Raw genomic sequence first — 21,042 nt, 5'->3', positions numbered from 1 at the left:
GGTTCTACTCAAAATATATTCTAATTGTAGAGTTAAATGTAAAAAGAGGAAGGAAGGAGACAGAAGGGGAGGAGAGAAAAAGAAAATCAAAAAAGAACCAGAGGAAAATATAGATAAATATTTATCTGATTCAAGGTATCGAAGGACTTCCTAAGCAAAATACCAAAGACAGAAAAGACGACAGCTAGCTAGATAGCTAGATAGCCTGACAGACAGAGGTTGAAAGAACAGCCTTCATAAAAATTAAGGAAATCCAGACCTCAAAAAATGCCATCAACGAAATTACTTTATCAAAATTACTTTAATGGTAAAGTGGGAAATTATTTCCAATGTACATGATAGACAATGAATTAACATTTCTAATATATAAAGAACACATATGAATCTATTAGAAAAAGATAAAGATGCATATTTTTAAAAGAAAAACATATATATTACAAATCTGATAAGCAAAAGTTGATTGCCTGTTAACCAAAAAACTTCTGGGAAAAGAGCTGATTAATAAAAGGGGTCTATTGGGGCCAGCCCCGTGGCTGAGTGGTTAAGTTCGCGTGCTCCACTTCGGCGGCCCAGGGTTTTGCCAGTTCAAGTTCTGAGCACAGACATGCCATCACTCATCAGGCCATGCTGAGGCGGCGTCCCACATGCCACAACTAGAAGGACCCACAACTAAGAAAACACAGCTATGTATCGGGGGGGCTTTGGGAGAAAAAGCAAAAAGAAAATCTTTAATAAATAAATGAATAAAAGGGGTCCTTGCACTAACTCATAAAGGAAGCTGTGTGTATACGTGGATATTTAAGAATTATACACATAAAAACCCAGATCATGATGCAACAGAGATTTAAATTTATGACAAATGCCCCAAATTTACATAAAAATCTCAAAAATTAATGGAGTCTGAGCCATTGGGATATAGTCAATAATTCTTCTAATAATGTATCCTCTTTACTCATTACTGTTTGCTAAGATTTGGGTTGAGCAGTAGGACAGGGCTAACATGGAAATTAATAATTTTATCCACATCGTGATTAACATTTTATAACTTGGTGAGTTTAATTCTGAAGAGAAATAAGGATGATTTTCCACTAGAGGGAAAGAATTTAAATGGCTTCAGTAACACTAAACGAAATAGAACAATTTCTCTTTGTTTCTGGCTGACTCAATAGTCATTTGTTAAATTATTTATTTAAAAAATATTATTCAAAGGTACACAGTATTTCTACAATGATTTGATAAAGGCTCAAGCTTACACAACATTCATTTTTAAAGTACCTGATTTTGCTTTCAACTACTTCTTGCAGAACCTTTCTTCTTTGCTTAGTCCCAAGTACGTTTTACATATTAACTGTGTAAGGTCCATCTGTACATATTCATTCACATACATTTGGATGTGCTGAACTCCAAATTTTAAAAAAATCTATGTTTAGAATGAAGACTATCTACTATAAATAAATATGCAAAAATGAATAAATAAATAAAACTTTCAGAGCACACAGCCTAGATGGGCCCTATAGAACAAAGGCAAATTTTAAGTTAATTCTATATATCTCTCACAAAAGAAAAATGTCAACCAGATTTTTATTTGTCCCATTGATGTTTCCAGCACAAATAGTGTTTCTCCAAAGCTACTAATACCTTAGCCATATAATATCCTTCTGCAGAACAATGGACCAAAACAGCAGGATCATTCCATAGGAAATGCCCCTTACCAGTTCTTCATACTGTTTTTCTTGAAGGTTAAACTCCAAGCCAAACCAATCCTCCTTATGAGAGTAAAGTCAAATTACAGTTTATGACTGTATACGTTACATGCTACTCCTTGCCATGCCTGCTTTCACAGCTATCATAAGAAGTGCAATTTCACTAAGACAATATAATCTATATAACAATAAATAAATTAAAATGATTTTTTTTTTCAAATAGGCTGGATTTCTCTCCCAAAATATACAGTAAGATCTTCATACTGGTTTAGTAAAGAGCCTCAAAGTCTCACTTACTTATCCACTAGGCAGATGCAAGGAAATCTTGCCTTTGCAAAGTAACTTAGTGGAAGGGTATACAACACAAATAACAGTCTTACTAAGCTATTTTGTTATACTAGACCACTTTGCAAAATTCATTTCTGAATTCCATCCTCAAATATAAATTGAGAATGTAGATAACTCTGTCAGGCTAAATTTCTACTTTACAAAAAAGTGGGGTGGGGAGGACAAATAAATAAACCAGATTCACAACTATTTAAGTGAAAAAAAGGTACTACCTCTATCCTATATGAATCAAGAGTACAAAGACTTTCACCAGCCTAATCAAGATAACATTGTGTCTAACGATGTGAAGATTAGCCAAAGACCATGCTGTGATCAAGTGACTGAAGTAAAACTTGAAAGGAAGAAAGAGAGAAAGGAAGAAAGGAAGCAAGCAAGCAAGAAAGAGGGAAAGACAACCCATGGAATGGGAGAAAATATTTGCAAATCATAAATCTAATAAGGGACTTATAACTGGAATATATAAAGAACTCTTACAACTCGCCAATAAAAAGACAACGTAATTAGAAAATGGGCGTAGGATTTGAATGGACATTTCTCAAAAGAAGATATACAAATCGCTAATAGGCACATAAAAAAATTCACCATTAGTCAACAGGGTAATGCAAATCAAAACCACAATGAGATACTACTTCACACACCCAACAGGATAGTTATAATTTTTTTTTAATGCAAAATAAGAGTTAGCGAGCATGTAGACAAACAGGAATCTTTTTACCTCGCTGGTGAAACTGTAAAATGATGGAGCTGCTTTCTGAAACACTTTGACAGCTCTTCAAAAAGTTAAACATAGAGTTAGCATATGACGCAGCAATTCTACTTCTAAGTAGCTGCCCAAGCAAAACAAAAACGTGTGTCCACGGAAAACCTTGTACACAAATGCGATTTAGCAAATTACTCATAAAGTCAAAAAGTGGAAACAACCTAAATGTCCAACAATTGATGGAAACAAAAACAAAATACAGTATATCCTTATAATGAAATATTTGGCAATAAAAAAGAAAAAAATGGTGATACACGCTACAATACAGATTAACCTTAAAAAATTATGCTAAGTGAAACAAGGCAGTCACAGAAGGCCACATAACATGGTTTCATTTATATGAGGCGGAACAGGCAAATTGACAGCAACTATGAGCTGGGAGGAGGGGAGGAGTGACAGCTAATGGGTATGGGGTTTCTTTCTGGGGTGATGAAAATGTTTTGAAATTAGATAGTGGTGACAGTTGTACAACTCTGTGAATATACCAAAAACCACTGAATTGTACACTTTAAAAGAGCAAATTTTATGGTATATGAATTATATCTCAAGAAAGCTGTTATTTTAAAAAGAAAACAATGAATAAACTGAAAAGCATAATTTTGACGCAGGATATGAATATTTTCATTGTATATTTTAATACTACCATGACTGTGTCAGGAAAATCATAAATCAGAGGTTTCCTTTGGGGATCGTAAAGTTGACACTAAAATTGGGAAAGCATGTTTATAAAGAAACTTAATTCTAGGAAGTTACAGTAACTCAGGTTTCTAGGAAGCTTTTCCCAAATATATGACTTTCTTGAGAGGGACTAAAATGAAATCAAAATGGGCCACAAATTTCTGCTTCTATATATTCTGCATGTGTGTTCATCCTTGTCCATGTTTCTACTCCTGGCCTACCAGATTGGAACCATGAACTCAAAGCATGACACCTAAACCCCCTTTATTTAATAATAGCCCAGATTAAATAAACACTAACTGTTAAAATTACAGAACATTAGAATGTTAGGATTACACACAGGGGCCTCACATCATTATTTCCCCCTCCTCTCAATCCATTCCAGGTAGAGTCACGCATTCCAGAAATGCAGTTATCTGATTTCTTTTAAATTTTGAGAGAAAAGATCAAATACTTCTTTTAGAAAAGTTTGTTCCTTTTTTCAAAACTTGTTTTAAACTGCCATACCAACTAAAACAAATAGAAATGCCAGGGTCGTTCAGACAAATAAGTAATAATGGGAAAACATTAGGTCTACTGTGATTATATGCCTAATTCAATACCATTTTGGCTTCAAACAGCAACCAAATACCTTAACACTGGTAGAAAAGCATTAAAAACCTCTCAAAAATAACTTCACTGTACAAAAATTCAACTTAAGAGAAGAAATAAACCTTAAATCTAGCCATGCAATAACAGCATAATCCTACAGCTGTCCTCTCAGCCTTGAGGGAAACAACTGGATGGATGACCTTAATTCAGATGAATTTCCCTCACAGCATCACCTAGATGTAATACATTTCATTATTTCCATCTTTCTGAAAACAATAAAGGCCTGAATTCTAGCAAACAGCCAATGGTTTTAGAAGTGCTGACGGCGCAGGATTCTTTGATATATGTGGATGAGGGACTTGCTGTCACCTCACATGCCATACCTGGTATGCACTGTGCCGTGGCCTCAGTGGTAATGGTTGGAGCAACTGGGGGCTGCTGCTGACTGGAGCTCACTTCTGGCTCTGTATTAACAGAGGGAGAAAGGGCTACCTCACAGGAGGAGACCTGGCTGGGCAGATGGGGCAGGAACTCTTCAGAGGCAACTTGCTCATCCTGTCCAGGTAGCTGCAGGGCAGACAAAGGGATGCTGATCTGTTTGTTAGGATGGGATGTGCTCACAGGCATCTGCATGGCCACCTGCTGGTTGGCACCATGGGCACCAGGGGGTCCTCTGTTTGGTGAAGCCAGAGATACCCTGGCAGTCTTCTGGACGATTGGTCTGGACATCACAGAGGGGGAGGCAGACACACCATGTGGGTCAAGCTCTGTGCCAATGGCAGATGTTACATGGGGAATCAGCTTAGCAGACCCTACACAGGAGGGACCAGCATGAGTCTGAGGCTTGGGCTTTGCCATCTGTGTCAATGATAGGGCTGGTCCGTCTACCCCTCCAGTCAGCTCTGCATTTGCCACAATGTAATAATCTTCAGGAATCTCTTGTTTGATTTTCTTAATGATGACATCACTGCTGCATTCATCAACCATCTGAGCCTGGGAGCTTGAATGGAGAGAAGAAGGGATTATTCCAGGCCTTTTTCGAGCAAGGCTTTGAGGCCTTTGGGTTTGGGGTTCAAAATCACTATCCTCATCTGTAACAGAAGACTCACAAACCATGTCAAACAGGGTGTTTTCATCTTCATATTCTTCAACAGCTTCATCCAGTTCAGATGGCTCACTGCAATAAGAGAAGTCACAAGAGTCTCTGGTCCGATTACAGTCTAGCTTCGCTTTCACTGGTCTCCCAGGGTACCTTTCAACAGGGCTAGTTTGTGTCTCAGAGGGCACTCCAATTATACTCGGACTATCAGAGTTAAAACTTCTGTTATCTTGGAAACAGACCCTTTCTTGGGACCCAGCTCTGCAAGTGGCTGTCAGTGGCCAGTGATAAGCATGGCCAGCACTACAGCCCCACATTGCTGTCAGGTTCCCATGGGAACCTTCCGAAAGCAAGTGTTTCAGGTTTGGAATGAGGCTGCAAATGGTCCCATGGCTGTGGGCCCAGCTGACCAATTTGGACAGATTCTCAGATGAGGTATGAAGGCAATCCTCCATGTTACTGGATCAGCAGTGTCTTTCCTAAAGAAAAATAATCAAAATAAGAAGCCATTATTACCCAAGATATTCCCATATCTCAATTACTTCAATTTCCTTGAACTATGATCATCTGGCATAAAAAAACTCACTTCAAAACTTTATCTAGTTTTTATCACTGCATATGGGCAGGGACTGGAAGAGAATACAGGAAAAAGTAAAAACAGCTGATGCCTTATGGCCAGGGGATTTCAGAAAATTTTTGTTAGTTTCCTTTACTGTAGTAATAATGTTTGCATAAGGAAAAAAGAGGAAAAGAAAAAAGAAATAATTAAGCAATAAAAAAGAGGTGAGCTCTTTCACAATACATTTTACTTGCAAAGTCACAGAGAGCTTCAGCCAGGCCCTTAATACTAAAATGTGTATATTAGGGGCCAGCCTGGTGGCTCAGCAGTTAAGTGTGCACGTTCTGCTTCTCGGCAGCCCAGGGTTCACCGGTTCGGATCCCGGTGCGGACATGGCACCGCTTCGTAAAAGCCATGCTGTGGTAGGTGTCCCACATATAAAGTAGAGAAGACGGGCATGGATGTTAGCTCAGAGCCAGTCTTCCCCAGAAAAAAGAGGAGGATTGGCAGTAGTTAGCTCAGGGCTAATCTTCCCCACCCCACCCCACCCCCAAAAAAGTGTGTATTATTTGTATTAACCAAGAGGATACACTTCTAACTTCACTCTCCACCATCAGAAACCTCTTTACTAGAGGCAGAGCCAACAAAGACTTACATCCATTCTAGGATGGGGTCAGAGAAGGAAAGTCAATCCTCTGCTGGGCACCAAAAGACAAAAAACACAATTGGAAGTCCAAGGAGAGAATGAGGGGCTAAATCTGGGAAGTGGGAAGAAAAGTCTTTAGCTGAAAAGGGAGAACAGATTGGGAGGAGAGCAGCTAGAGGGCCCCTGCTGGGTCAGCGGTGTAGACAGGCTCTAGATCAGATGCAAGGATAGGTAGGGTTGGGTGCCAGCACTCCAACAAAATCTTAGGAGCAGGCTTCCCACCTCCTTACTGTCTGAAATTTCTGAAATACTGCCTTTCACTTCACAATTAGAGGTAAGAGATGTGTCTGGTGTATTCCACCATCGGAGTTTCTTGTACACCCAAGGATAACCAACTACTAAACGGGAGTAAATCATTCTTTATTGGGCAGAGGTCAAAAGATTCATCACTTGTTATGGATCCCTGACTGGGTAAGAGTAAGGACACAATGGACAGCAAAAGTGAAAGGGGGCATGTGGAGTTCGCATATGAGTAGAAAGGTCAAGTAAGACTCTACCAAAGGCAACAACCTGGAGAAAATTGGGCAGTGAAAAACGAGGATCTTGATATGGGGTTTAGTCTGCCCTGATCATCTGCCGCTAGAGGTAGGCTCTGCACTAAGGCACCAAGATCTAACTGCAACGCCAGGCGGCCACGTGAAAGGACACAGGTGAGCCTCTATTCCCTGCCCTATCTCCACGGCACGCCATCAGCAGAGTTAGGTAAATTCAAGTCCTTTAACATGTTATGAGGCCTCTGTGATGCAGCCATGGCCAAGGTGAACCTCTCAAGTGTCTTTTCCTACTACCATGGCCTTTTCTCGCATTTCTTATGGTCCCCTCTTCTCTAAATGTAAGTTTCTCACTCCCAGTGGGCCTCTAAAAACTCATTCTTCACCTGGAAAACCTGCTCAAGACTAAACTCAGGATCACCTCCTGTTGAAGTCTTTCCTCTTTAGCCTCAGAAATTTATTTAGATTCTCTTCATCTGCGCCTGCATCCTCTCGAGGAACTTTGCCTTTGCTGTACTGACATATTTGACAATGACATTCTTGTCTATCTCCCAGACTTGACTAAGGATTCCCTGAGCACAGGGGCTATGATATAATTATTCATTCATCAATGAGGACCTACTTGGGGATACAGAAATTAATAAGACATGGTCCTGTTCTTGAGACCTTATAATCTATTGTTGGTAGTGAATAAATGAAGAATGAATAAATGAGTGAATATATAAATAATGGCAGCATCATCAACACTAATGAAGTGAACATATGTCTCCCAAAGAAGAAACACAAAATTTCCTCCAATCACTTTTATTGTAGTCATTCAAGGGATTAGAAGATTCTCTCCCCAATGGTATAACCAAAACACAGCTGTCTTGTGTATGTAGGAGAGTAATACATAAACAACCAGATTTTATGAAGCAGCACAGTAAACGGAAAAAATAGTGACTGCCGTGGGATTCAGGAACTTCAAATTCTAGTTCTGGAACTGATGTCTGTGGCCTCGGACAAACCACTAATTATCTCAGTCTAAAATGACAGGACTATATGATCTTTATGTTTCCTTCGCACTCTAGCAATTTTATGCACTTCTTTCATACAACTTCAGTTAAAGTAGAAATGCACATAAAAGAGAAAGACTGGTTTAGTCTGTTTTTTGAGCTTTCTTAACATATCTATTTCACTGGTGTGGCAGAGACTGCTATCTACCTATCCACTGTCCACTCTCTCTTATTCCTTACAGAGAGTCCCAGTTTATTGGGGAAGCAATACTCTCACCTAAAATATACTTCCCAGCTTCCCTTGAAACAGGGGTGGCCACAGGACACAGTTCTGGCCAATGATATGTACCTAGAAGTCACTGGGTGGGGCTTCTGGGAAAGCCCTTTGAAACACAGACTTGTCTGGTTTTTGCCTTCTTGCCCTTCCTGCCAGAACAAGGACATGATGACTGGACTCCAAGGCCATCTTGAGAGCATGAAACAAGAACTTAAGGATGGGAGAGACTAGCCAGAAGGAGCCTGGCTCCCTGGTGACATCAGGGAGCCACTGCATCAGCTCTGAACTACGTAGGATTCCTTGTTATGTAAGAGAAAGATAAACCCCTGATCTTGCTTAAGCCACTATTGTTGGAGCATTTGATTACACACAGCTGAACTTGATTACAAACTGATACACAAAAAATAATACATTCATCTCTGGTTTGTGAAACCTTAGAACCAAATCCTTCATTTTTCTCTGGAATTGTTTCTCAGACTGGATTCCACAAATAAATTCTTTGGAGGTCTATAATTCTAAGCCGAAATGTTTATAACTGCTTTCACTTCAATCATAACAAAACCTCAATTAATATAAGCATATTATGAATCATCTAAATAATCACCTTATATTTGAGTGTTGCCATGTAATTTCTGCTCTCCTTTGCTTTTGCATCTACACTCACATTAGTGTCCATAATCACCTAACGTGACATCATTCAACTTCCAATTCACTGGGAAACCTCTTCATACTGTATTTTCTTTAGCAGACATTAATACAGAATTTCTCTTTTGCGTTAATAAATTTCAAATGAAAGGCATCATGATTTGACATCATGAAAATGGCACATGTGATGATGAAGCAATATACCATTTTGAGTGTCATAAGCTCATGAGAAAATAAAAGGGAGTTGAAATAAATCATATATGTTCATAGAAAGAAATACATTATGGCACAAAATTTGAATAAAGATGTCAAAACAGTTCAAATATGTAAAAATGTGACAGAATCAAAACAAAATATTGTATAAGAATGTGGAACTCAAAAGAACTTACTGTCCAGGTAAAAGCTACTATATGGTAGTAAAATAACACCTTTACTGAAGGCCCCACAGCCAGAAAAAAATTATAATTAAAATAAATGAAAGACAAAGTGGATAAAATTTAAAATTTGGTTAAAAGCTTATCTACGTAATTCTATAATAATCATCAACCTTTAAGAATCAACAGGTAGTAATCATAAGTCACTTTTATTACATTCTGAAGTTCACTAGCAATTTCATGAAGAGGCTCTTAAACTTTTCTTGAGTACCATAAAATGAAAATATTTTTCCAGTATTACTATTAATATATTTCAACCAGGCAACCAAAGTTAACTGGTAGTTATGAGAGCATAATTAGCTAATATTTAAGGTAATTGAATGGATTGAATCCAAGCTGACAAGTAATAGCTATCAACATACTGCAATATATTCGAAGTTGGATACAAATCAGAATCAACGGTAAGACAATCAAGGTATTTTCAAACGGCTGAGGATAAGTATTTTCTAGAATCTACTGATTTCCTTCAACAGTCTCATGATAAGCTCTATACCAATAACGCTTTTTCTACATTTTCAAGAATTGAAAAATAACTTCCAATAGTATTCTTTCATATCTGATATGGGCAACGACTGGATTAGACACAGCTTTTACAGAGTTATCATGCGACACTTCATTAAAAACTGACACTCAAGGAGTCCTGCCTAGCAGAGTTTATGTTAAATATGAGATTTGATTATCCTAAATTAGCAAACGAAGCTATAACATTATTATCGCCACACTGTATATTAACTCAGGCTATCAGACATTCTATGCATTAGTATTTATATTACTACAGTCAAAATGAGAAGCACTTTAAATATAGAATTAGACCTTCTATCATTAAAGCCAACATTGATCATTAGGTTTCAGCAGAACTATATAAAACTAACTATTATTACAGCTAATATGTTTTGAACAATTATTGTTCGCCAGGCATTGTTCAAGGACTTGACATACCAATAATCCTAATTCTACCAAGAATCCTGATGATTTAGGTGAATTTTAGCCTCATTTTATAAACGAGTACATTCATTTCACTTGGACAAATCAATGGTGGAGCCAAAATATGAACTTCAGTCTTACTTCAGGGGCCATGCTCTTAATTAACATACTACACTGCCCCAGCATTGTCATGATAGAAAGATACCATCTCAAGCCTGGTCCCCTATCACACTAACATTGTTAATTTGAATTTGTTGGCATTATAGTTTTACTTTAGCTGAATCTGTATGTCTGTTTTGGTTTATAGCTATATCAGAACTACAAGCATAATTTTATGTTTATACATATTTAAATAACGTTATGATAAAAACGAGTTCCAAAAAAATATTTTTCTTCCAAAAATTTGAGAAAAACTTCTTTACAGGAAAAAGAAAGTATAAAAAGATTATGTCACTTTCCAAAACCTAACAGAGTTACCAGCCAAATACCAGTGAATGTCTCGCTGGTTTTCACCTGACTTCACTTACAACAACCTGCCCCATAGTCCTTATAGTCTCTCTTTATAAGGTTCTGAATCTTTCAAAAGATTTGTTGTTGCTGTTGTTTTAAAACCACTAAATCTCAATCACTGATGGATGACAAAATGACCTAAGAAGAAACAGAAAATCTGAGTAGCCCTATGTCTATAAAAGAAACTGAATTAAAAGAAGATCTTCTCCAAAAGAAAGATTTCGCTGGTAAATTCTTTCACACATTCAAGACGAAAGAATACCAAGATTACACAAATGTTTTTTAAAAATAGGAGGAGGAGGGAGCACTACCCAATTTGTTTGAGGAGGCCAGCATAACCCAAATACCAAAATCTGACAAAGATATTACATCAGAGAAAATTACAGGTCAATATTCCTTATTTGACGCAAAAACCCATCACAGAACATTAGCAAACTGAATCCAACAATACATAAAATGGGTAATACATCATAACCAAGTAAGACTTACCCCCGGAATGCAAAGTTGGCTGAACATTCCAAAATCAATATAATCCAACATATTAACAGTCCGTAGGAGAAAACCACACAATCATTTCAACAGATGCAGACAAAGCATTTGACAAAATTCGCTATCTATTTATAACAAAAACTCTTAGCAAGGGGTTAGCTCCATGGCCTAGTGGTTAAGTTCAACATGCTCCGCTTCAGCGGCTTGTGTTCAGCTCCCGGGCGCGGACCTATGCCACTCGTCAGCGGCCATGCTGTGGCAGGTGATGCACATACAAAATAGAGGAAGACTGGCACAGATGTTAGCTCACAGCAAATCTTTCTCATCAAAAAAACCCCAAACTTTTCACAAACCAAATAATAACAGTAAAAACTTCCTCAAACTGATAAAGGGCACCTATGAGAAACCTATAGCTAACATCACATTTAATGTAAAAGATTGAATTATTTCCTCCCAAGATCAGGAATAAGGCAAGAACACCCACTTGCATCACTTTTATTCAACATTGTACTAGAGGTCATAGCCACTGAAATAATGCAATAAAAAGGAATAAAAGTTAGAAAAATTAGAACAGAAGAAGTAAAACTGTTTCTATTTGTAGATGATACGGCTGCTTATGTAGAAAATTCCAGAGAATTCACAAAACAAATGCTAGAACTCATAAATGAACTTAGTAAAGTGATAGGATAAAGATTAATATTTTAAAAATTAATTATTTTCTATACACTGGCAACAAAATATTACAAAGTCAAATTTTAAAAAATTATATTTGGGGCTGGCCCCGTGGCTGAGTGGTTAAGTTTGCATGCTCCACTTCAGCGGCCCTGGGTTTCGCTGGTTTGGATCCTGGGGGCGGACACGGCATCGCTCATCAGGCCATGCTGAGGTAGCATCCTACACGCCACAACTAGAAGGACCCACAACTAAAATATACAACTATGTACTGGAGGAATTTGGGGAGAAAAAGTAGGAAAAAAAAAAAAAGAAGATTGGCAACAGATGTTAGCTCAGGGCCAATCATTTAAAAAAAATTATATTTATAGTAGTGCCTAATACATTGAATACCTAGGAATAAATCTAACAAAAGATGTTCAAGACTTCTATACCAAAAGCTATAAACCATTGATGAGAGAAATTAAATGTGACCTAAATAAATGGAGATATATACCATATTTGTGGATTGGAAGAGTCAATATTGTTAGGCTGGTATTATTCCCTAATTGATCTATATATTCAATGCAATTCCAATCAAAATTCCAGCTGGCTTTTTTAGTAGAAATTGACAAATTGATTCTAAAATTCATATGGAAATGCAACAGACCAAGAATAACCAAAACAAAAGTTTTAAATAGGAATAAAGTTGGAGGACTCATTCTACCTGATTTTCAGACTTAGAATAATTTCAAGCTACAGTAGTCAAGATCATGAGGTACTGTGAAAAGAACAGACATATACATCAATGGAACAGAATAAGTGTCCAGAAACAGACCCACGCATATTTGGTCAATTGACATTCAATAAAAGTGCAAAGGCAATTGAATAGGAAAAGAAAATCTTTTCAACAAATAGTGCTGGATCAATTAGACATCAATTTTTTTAAAAAATCAACCTTGGGGCCGGCCCAGTGGCATAGCAGTTAAGTTCACACACTCCCCTTTGGTGGCCCAGGGTGCACAGGTTCGGATCCCAATGGTGGACCTAGCACCACTCGTCAAGCCATACTATGGCAGTATCCCACATAAAATAGAGAAAGATTGGCAACAGATGTCAGCTAGGGCCCATCTTCCTCACAAAAAAAAAATCAACCTTTAGTTATACCCACACATAAAAAGTAACTCAAATTAGATCACAGACCTAAATCAAAACCTAAAACTAGAAAACCTTGAGAAGAAATCATAGGAGAATATCTTTGTGACCTGGGGGTAGTCAATGGTTTCTTAGGAGGCAAAAAGCATGAACCATAAAAAAATTTGATAGGGGGCCAGCCCGGTGGCGCAGCGGTTAAGTTCGCACGTTCTGCTTTGGCAGCCGGGGGTTCACCAGTTCAGATCCCAGGTGCGGACATGGCACTGCTTGGCAAGCCATGCTGTGGCAGGCATCCCACATATAAAGTAGAGGAAGATGGACACAGACGTCAGCTCAGGGCCAGTCTTCCTCAGCAAAAAGAGGAGGATTGGCGGCAGTTAGCTCAGGGCTAATCTTCCTCAAAAAAATTAAATAAATAAATAAATAAATAAAAGTTCTTTAAAAAACAAAAAAAAAGATCAGTGATTAACAAAGCCAAAAACAAAATAAAATAAAACAAAACATGGTAAGTAATGGCTCCTTTAAAAATCCAGAAATAAGGTACGTTTCCTATTTTTCCTATTTATTGAGAATGACGTATACTCCCTATTGTGTTTTCCCACTAATTACAACTCTTAGAATCTAAGAATTAGAGCATATAAACTTAATTTCCCCATATTACTATTAAAGGATGCAATTTATTATATATGCTAAATACGGAAAAATATTCAAACAACTGAGATTTTACCCAAAGAAAGTCTCAAGAAAAAGTTCCAACATTAACGCACACAAATGTGCAGAAAGGAGATACTATTTAAAAAATACAGATAACCGATAGGGAAAGAATATTTACTACTATTGAGGTCTAAAATGTGCTTTCCAAAATTTAAAACACATCTATTGTTTCAAAAAACTGTTATACGTAAATTACATGTTAGTATAGGCATTAAAAGTGGGCTTATAAATAAAGAATTCACAGAATATAATACTGGCTTTCACTTTAAGATAGTGTATTTACTAATTTTCAAATGTCACAAGTACCATATAATTAATCACGTAATTTTTGGAAACAGAGGAATGTAAAAGACACTTTGTACCTAGTAATTTAAAAAATTACACTAAAAAATCTTTTAATTCTACGCTATGAATATACAATGTGTATTTCATTTACATTTCAATTCAGTAGACAACTACTGAGTATCTGTGATATGCTAAACATTGTGTTATGGATTAAATTGTATCCCCCCAAAAAGATGTTTTACCCCTAACTCCCAGTACCTCAGAATTACCTTATTTGGAAACAAGGTCATTACACATGTGATTGGTTAAATTTTGACGAGGTTATACAGAGGTAGGGTGGGCCCCCAAGCCAATAAGACTGGTGTCCTTATACTAAGACAACTATGTGAAGACAGACACACAAGGAGAAAGCCACATGATAAGGAAGGCAGAGAACTGGAGACACGAAGCAGCAAGCCACGGAACATCAAATATTGCCAGCAAGCCACTAGAAGCTATGAAAAGGCAGGCAGATTCTCCTACAGTTTCAAAAGGACCAAGGTCCTGCCAACACCTTGATCTAGGACTTCTAGCCTCCAGAACCGTGGGACACTGAATTTCTGTTGTTTTCAACCACCCAGTTTGTGGTACTTTGTTAGGCGGTCCTAGGAAACTAATACACACAGTGTGAGGCATTCTAAACATAAAGAGAAATAAGACTAGAGTTCTTGACTTCAAGAAGCTTAGACTTTAACAGTATGTTGTCAATTAATTAATAGACTATGTACAATATAAGTATATGTTCCAGAATGGGGATAATGATTAATTCTACTCTGGGGATGATGAAGGCAAAGAAAATCAGGATCTGCTTCCTGACAAAGGTGAAGGCATTCTAGACAAAGGCACTGTAACCTGAAACAGTATGAGGATTTTGGCCAACTATAAGGAAATCAGTCATTACTAGATTGTGACACATAAGATGGAACTATGGGAAAAGATTAAACTGAAGAATAATACAGGGGCAAAAGCATGATGGTTTCTCTGTAACACACAAAGAGCTTGGAGTTTACTTTATGAAGGGACTGAAATCAGAAAAGACATAGGCCAAACTCATATTTTAAAAGATCGTTTTTGAGACAGATTAGAAGGTGGAAAGGGGCAAAGGAAGCTACTTCAGGAGTCTAGACCAGAGGGCTACGGAATGGACCAAAGGGCAGATCTGTTAGAAGATAACAGGCAGCAATTGGTGATGAAATGCGTTGGAGGGATGAGGGTGAAAAGAGAGGCCAGAATAATTCCCAGGTTTCTGTCTTGAGAGCCAGAATAGATTTGTTCTCACTCAAGATAAATATAAGAGGAAGAATAAATGTATAGTTTAGGAGTGATGATTTGTTGGATTTCCTTTAAAAAGCAATGAACTCAGGGGGCTGGCCCCGTGGCCGAGTGGTTAAGTTCGTGCACTCCGCTGCAGGCGGCCCAGTGTTTCGTTGGTTCGAATCCTGGGCGCGGACATGGCACTGCTCATCAAACCACGCTGAGGCAGCGTCCCACATGCCACAATTAGAAGGACCCGCAGCGAAGAATATACAACTATGTACTGGGGGGCTTTGGGGAGAAAAAGGAAAAAAACAAAATCTTAAAAAAAAAAAAAACAGCACTGAACTCAGGAATCACTGATTTTGATGGCATAACATAAAGTCTATGTAACTTACATATAAAAACCTCCAATCTGTAGACAAGTATGCCTTTCTATGAAAATGATGCCCTGTCTGACTCTGGAGAACCATTTAAGATAACTTTAAAGTAGAAACCATTTCAGTTGACTTTCAAAGTCATTTTAGGTTTTCTGAGTGAGACTATATAAAATATATGTCTTCAGAAAAAATTCACTAGTTCACCTAGCTTACTTCCTTGAGTCAAATGTAACATGTGACCTGTCACTCATTCTTTAAAAAAATATTAAGCATTGTGAAGCACGGGGCTGAACCCTGGAAACAGAAGGGTGACAAAGACAGACAGTCTGTGTCATCACAGCATTTATAGTCTAGAAGGAAAGAGAAATAATAAAACAAATAATTTCAGTAAGGCATAGTGAGTGCTACAACAGAGATAGAACAAGGTGTTAAAGGAGCATGAGGCAGGGGCATCCAACCTAGATGAGAACAGGTCAGGGTAGGTTACCTAAATAACCTAATGATGTGCAGGTTGAGAACCAAGGGACTCAGAGAAGGTAGTAGGATGAGAGTCAGGAAAAGCAGTCTTGTGTGAAGGCCCAGAGGATACAGAAAACGTGCCAGATTTGAGGGAACGGAAGTTGTTCAGTATGGGTGAATGGAAGAACACAGGGAGGAAGATCTTCACTCTTCAGAAGGAGTGAAGATGTACAAGATGTGTCTGAAAAAGCCAGCGAGGGCCAGATCGTGAAGGTCTCGTAGACCACGTAAAAGACTTTGGACTTAATTATAAAGATCACAGCAAAGTATTTTACGGTTGGAAGCAAGAAAGCCACTTTAGAATCATTCTTCTGATTATAGTTAGAAGAGACAGGACTAGAGACAGCAAACCAGTTAGGAGAGAGAACGCAGTAATTCAGATAAGATATGATAACCTGCCTTGGATAGTGGCAGGAGGGATGTTAAGAAGAGGACAGATTGGATAACCAAGTTAAGAGGCAGAAGATGAAAGATTGGATATGGGAGGTGGGAGGAAGGAAGAATTTATAGATTCTGATTCGGCCACTGAGAAAGGGTCTGATTTATGCCATGTTACTTTGAGGTGCCCTTAAGACACCTAAAAGGAGGTACCAAACAGACAGTTGGATATATAGATCAGTATAAAGAGACTGACAAAAGGAATGATGCAAAACATCTATGAACATTTTTGCACAATCATAATATAGACAATAAAAATTGGATATCCAGGGGCTGGCCCTGCAGCATCATGGTTAAGTTCAGCTTGCTCCACTTTGGTGGCCTGGGTTCAGGAGTTCAGATCCTGGGCAAAGACCTACACCACTAGTCAGCCATGCTGTCGTAGCGACCCATACAAAGTAGAGGAAAACTGGCATGGATGTTAGCTCAGGGCTAATACTCCTCAAGCAAAAAAAAAGAGGAAGATTGGCAACAGATGTTAGCCCAGGGTGAATCTTCCTTAGCAAAATAAAAAACCCAAAAACTAAATTTAGATATACAAACAACATTGACAATATATAAAACAACAACATGAACTCTGAGCTCAAGGAATTTCAGTTCATTTAGGGATTTACTCAAATCTGGTTGGGGGCTGCTGGAGGGAGGAGAGGGGAAGAGTTCTTTGCCAATTGATGGCTAACTTTCCTATATCTCAACAGTGACAATTTTTTCCCTATGTTTCTGTTTCTTTGACCATTTTTATAGGAATTTAAGATGAAAGAGAATTAAATGTATGAGCTTTAAACTGTGATTGCATAGACATCATTTTGACAAGTGTCAATGTTCAGATTACCCAAGAGATGAGATCTGGTAAATCAAAATGTCGGGGAGGAAGACAAATCCTTACCCTCTCTAGGTCCTTCTGGCTGGCCTAAGAATTAAACTGACATGAAACAGAGTAACAGGAGAAAATCAAACAAAGCTTTATAACATGTATACATGGGAGAAACCCAGGAAAGCTGAGCAACTCACCAGAATGACTGAAGAAGTCATTACCTTAAATACCATTTTTAGCCAAAGACAAGGAGGGTGTTGGGGGTGGCGGTTTGAGACCTCAAGGTGGGGGGGGGGGGGGGGGGCAATTACATGAAGATGGAAATGTAAATGAGCCAACTATAGACAATGTGACCTGAGAGACAGGTTTTACATTACATTAGCTCCTTCCTGGAACAGCCCCTTCTATTTTAAACTCTTTCAGGTAGTTGGGAGGAGGTCAAAGTTTCTTTCAGTCTTTTGTTCTTAAAAATAATCAAGCCAAAGAAACACATTTTGGGGTGGCCAATTCTGATCCCCCACAAAAATAAGGTTTACAGAAGGACAGAAACAGAAGGAAGTCAGGTCACCCAGGTACAACGCAGAGAATCAGCAATCTTCTCCAGTGACTGCTGTAGACAAAAGCCTCCGAGTCTCCCAAAAGGGTCTCCCTGGTGGAAGCTGTGGATAAGTCTGATAGGTGAGGGTCACACCAAACTTTCTAGAAACTCAACTGGCCTCATCCAACTCCAATCTTATATGCACAAAACCAGAGAAGTTCTACAGATAGACTATTCCAGATGTGTACAGGGTACCACCTCTTGTGATCTGGATAGCTCAGGGGTTCCGAGCACGGACTCCACTGCCAGGCAGCCTGAGTTTAAGTCTGAGCTCTGCCATTGCTAACGATGTGACCTTGGGCGAGTTACTTTACTTCTCTGTGTCTTAGTTTCCTAATCTATAAAATGATAACACCAACCTCACAGTGTTACTGTGAGGATTGAATTAATTCATACTGTGAAATGCTTAGAACAATCACTTGATAATTGTTCACCTGACATTAGGGGCTTTTCTCCATTTCCGTGGTCTACAGTATAACTACGGAGAACATACGATGCTATAGTCATGGAAGAATGAGGTCCCCATTTACTTTCTCAGACTCCTCAGACTGACAGACTCATCACAGTCCATTCTTAAATTTAGAGCAGCATTACAGAACAAGGATCCGTTAGCAGACCTCCCTGGGAGTCATGCAAATAGACCCTTAGATCAGCTATACGACCTATTCTTCAGCCACCTTAAAATTTCAGTCCCAGAGTTTCTTTTAAGAGAAATCATGTGGACTTTTTAGTGGCAACCCCTCATTCAACAAACACTGAATGACACTGGGCCCCTCGGAATACTGTCATGAGCAAGATGGTCAGGATCTGTGCCTAGTGGAGCTCATGGTGGCAGGATGGGAGGGGACAAACAACTAATTATACAAGAAATAATTTTGTTGCAATTTTGCAAAGGCATATACTGAGTGCAAAGGGAGCATAAAACCAGAGGGATGTGTTCTATTCTGGAGGATCAGAGAAAGCTCTGAGAATTTAGCTAAGAGCTGAAGGATTAGTAGGAATTCATACATGAAGTAGGGAGGGGGCAGAAGGAGAGAAGAGACTACCAGGCAGAAAGATAAGCACAAGCAAAGGGCCCAGAAAGGTTCTGCAATCCCCCATTACAGTAACTACCCCACAACATCCTAGCACCCCACACAGAGGGTCAGGATGATAGATGCAACAATCTGAAGTCCTTCTTACCCTACCCATTCCACCATAGCTCACCTACTCCCTCCTAACAATGCTGTCTACCGTCTCTTTGAGAAATTGATCCAATTTACGTCCTAACTTGAAATATACGTTTACGTCGTCCAAACTAGTTACGCCTTTGCCAAGAAAATTAATTTAGAAAATTTTAAATAAGATTTCTATTGTCATGGAAAAACACCCTAATCTTAGCCAATAATTTGATACCGATATCAAAAATGCTTTCAAAGATATTAATGCATCTAAAATATTCACTAACACCTCAAAATTTTTAATAACTCCCAATTATTCATCTTTTAATTCCTGCAGTTTACACTGAGCATAGGTTTTTACTATTTACTATCAGAAGAGGATTAAAATTAATTACAATGGCAATTCCATTCATTCAAATTGTTCCATATATGCTGGCTAGCAATATTATTCAATCACATTTTAAAGCGGTTTTCCCATCAATGAGAATGATTTGACATGATGACTGGTGATTTACAGCCCACTCAAAGTAGTAAATAGACAAACTAAAAATTCTATCTCAAAGTGAGTGATGTTAACATTTTTAGCTGCCTTTAAGATTACATAGCCTCATTCTCCTGATGGAATTTTCCAAGACTTAAGAGAGTAGCAGTGTCTTATAATAAACAATCTGTCCTAGATGCTGAAAATACAGCCCTACCCCAGTAAGTGAACAAAAGGCAGGCTGACAGCAGATTTCAGAGAACAACGTGAAAATACATGTGCCATTCCACTGTCCACTGGAACCGCTCTGGCCAAGGTCACCAAGGTCACCACGTCAAGAAGTTTAATTGACACGCCTTGGTTCTCTCCTTTTGGCTTCTCAGCAACTCACAGAGCTGTTCTCTCTGGCTAACTTGAAATACTCTCTTTTCTTGGGTTCCTCAATACTGCCCTCCAACACTCTGCTATTTCTCAGTTTCCTTTGCTGGGGCTCATCACCCTCTTTTTGACTTAAAACTAGAGTTTATCAGTGGTCCTAGCACTCTTCTCATATTACTGTCTCTCTAGATGATGCTCTCCTCCACACCTATGGATCTGGTTATCAGGTACATACCCTGATAATTAATCTCCCAATAAATGGCATTACTATCTCCTCAGGTGTTGAAGTCCAAATCCTGCAAGTCACCTTTAACTCCAATACGTTCTTCACATCTTTTATTTTTTTTTAAAATTGGCACCTGAGCTAACAACTGTTGCCAATCTTTTTTTTTTCTCTTTCTGCTTTTTTCTCCTCAAATGCCCCCAGTACGTAGTTGTATATTTTAGTTGTGGGTCCTTCTAGTTGTGACACGTGGGATGCCACCTCAGCGTGGCCTGATGAGCGGTGCCATGTCTGCACCCAGGATCCGAAACAGCGAAACCCTGGGCCGCCGAAGCGTAGCGCAAGAACTTAACCACTCAGCCACGGGGCTGGAATCTTCACATCTTTCTGCAGAGGAACCTGCAGGGCTGTGTCAATTCTAAAAATTCATCTCTGGCCACTGGTTCCAAAATTACTAGGTTTTACAAAGCTTCTGGTTTATATTACAGCTACACTTCTAAAGCTTGTACAAAAAGATGAACATTCAGAGATGTATTTTCTTTATGCACAGTAGATAAACCTTAAATTAACATTTTAAATGTGGTAATAAGTTAATGTGTGGATACAATTATATTTTATATGTGTGTATGTGTGTGTGTGTGTGTGTGTGTGTGTGGATATAGTTATATAACATATAAATTAATTCTGATATCTTTATTGGCTTTCAGGAAGGGAGGACAGGCCTTTCTTATTATTGTGAAATAT

The 21,042-nt window shown here is 38.5% G+C and overlaps 1 protein-coding gene across 3 annotated transcripts in view; it reads right to left on the bottom strand.

Moving 5' to 3' along the window:
• The window catches only part of KIAA1958 (KIAA1958 ortholog), a 150,859-nt gene that overhangs the window by 75,716 nt on the left and 54,101 nt on the right, over nucleotides 1-21,042 (bottom strand). For all 3 annotated transcript variants that reach the window (XM_046663783.1, XM_046663766.1, XM_046663774.1), the window contains exon 2: nucleotides 4,464-5,658. In XM_046663783.1, the coding sequence (XP_046519739.1) occupies nucleotides 4,464-5,634 (1,171 nt within the window). In that variant the 5' untranslated portion in view covers nucleotides 5,635-5,658. The remainder of the gene's footprint in view (nucleotides 1-4,463; nucleotides 5,659-21,042) is intronic.

The sequence above is a fragment of the Equus quagga genome, chromosome 1 (genome assembly GCF_021613505.1).
Source record: "Equus quagga isolate Etosha38 chromosome 1, UCLA_HA_Equagga_1.0, whole genome shotgun sequence".
Lineage (NCBI taxonomy): Eukaryota > Metazoa > Chordata > Mammalia > Perissodactyla > Equidae > Equus > Equus quagga.
The sequence above is the reverse complement of the archived record's forward strand: the minus strand, read 5'-3'. Positions and strand labels throughout refer to the sequence as shown.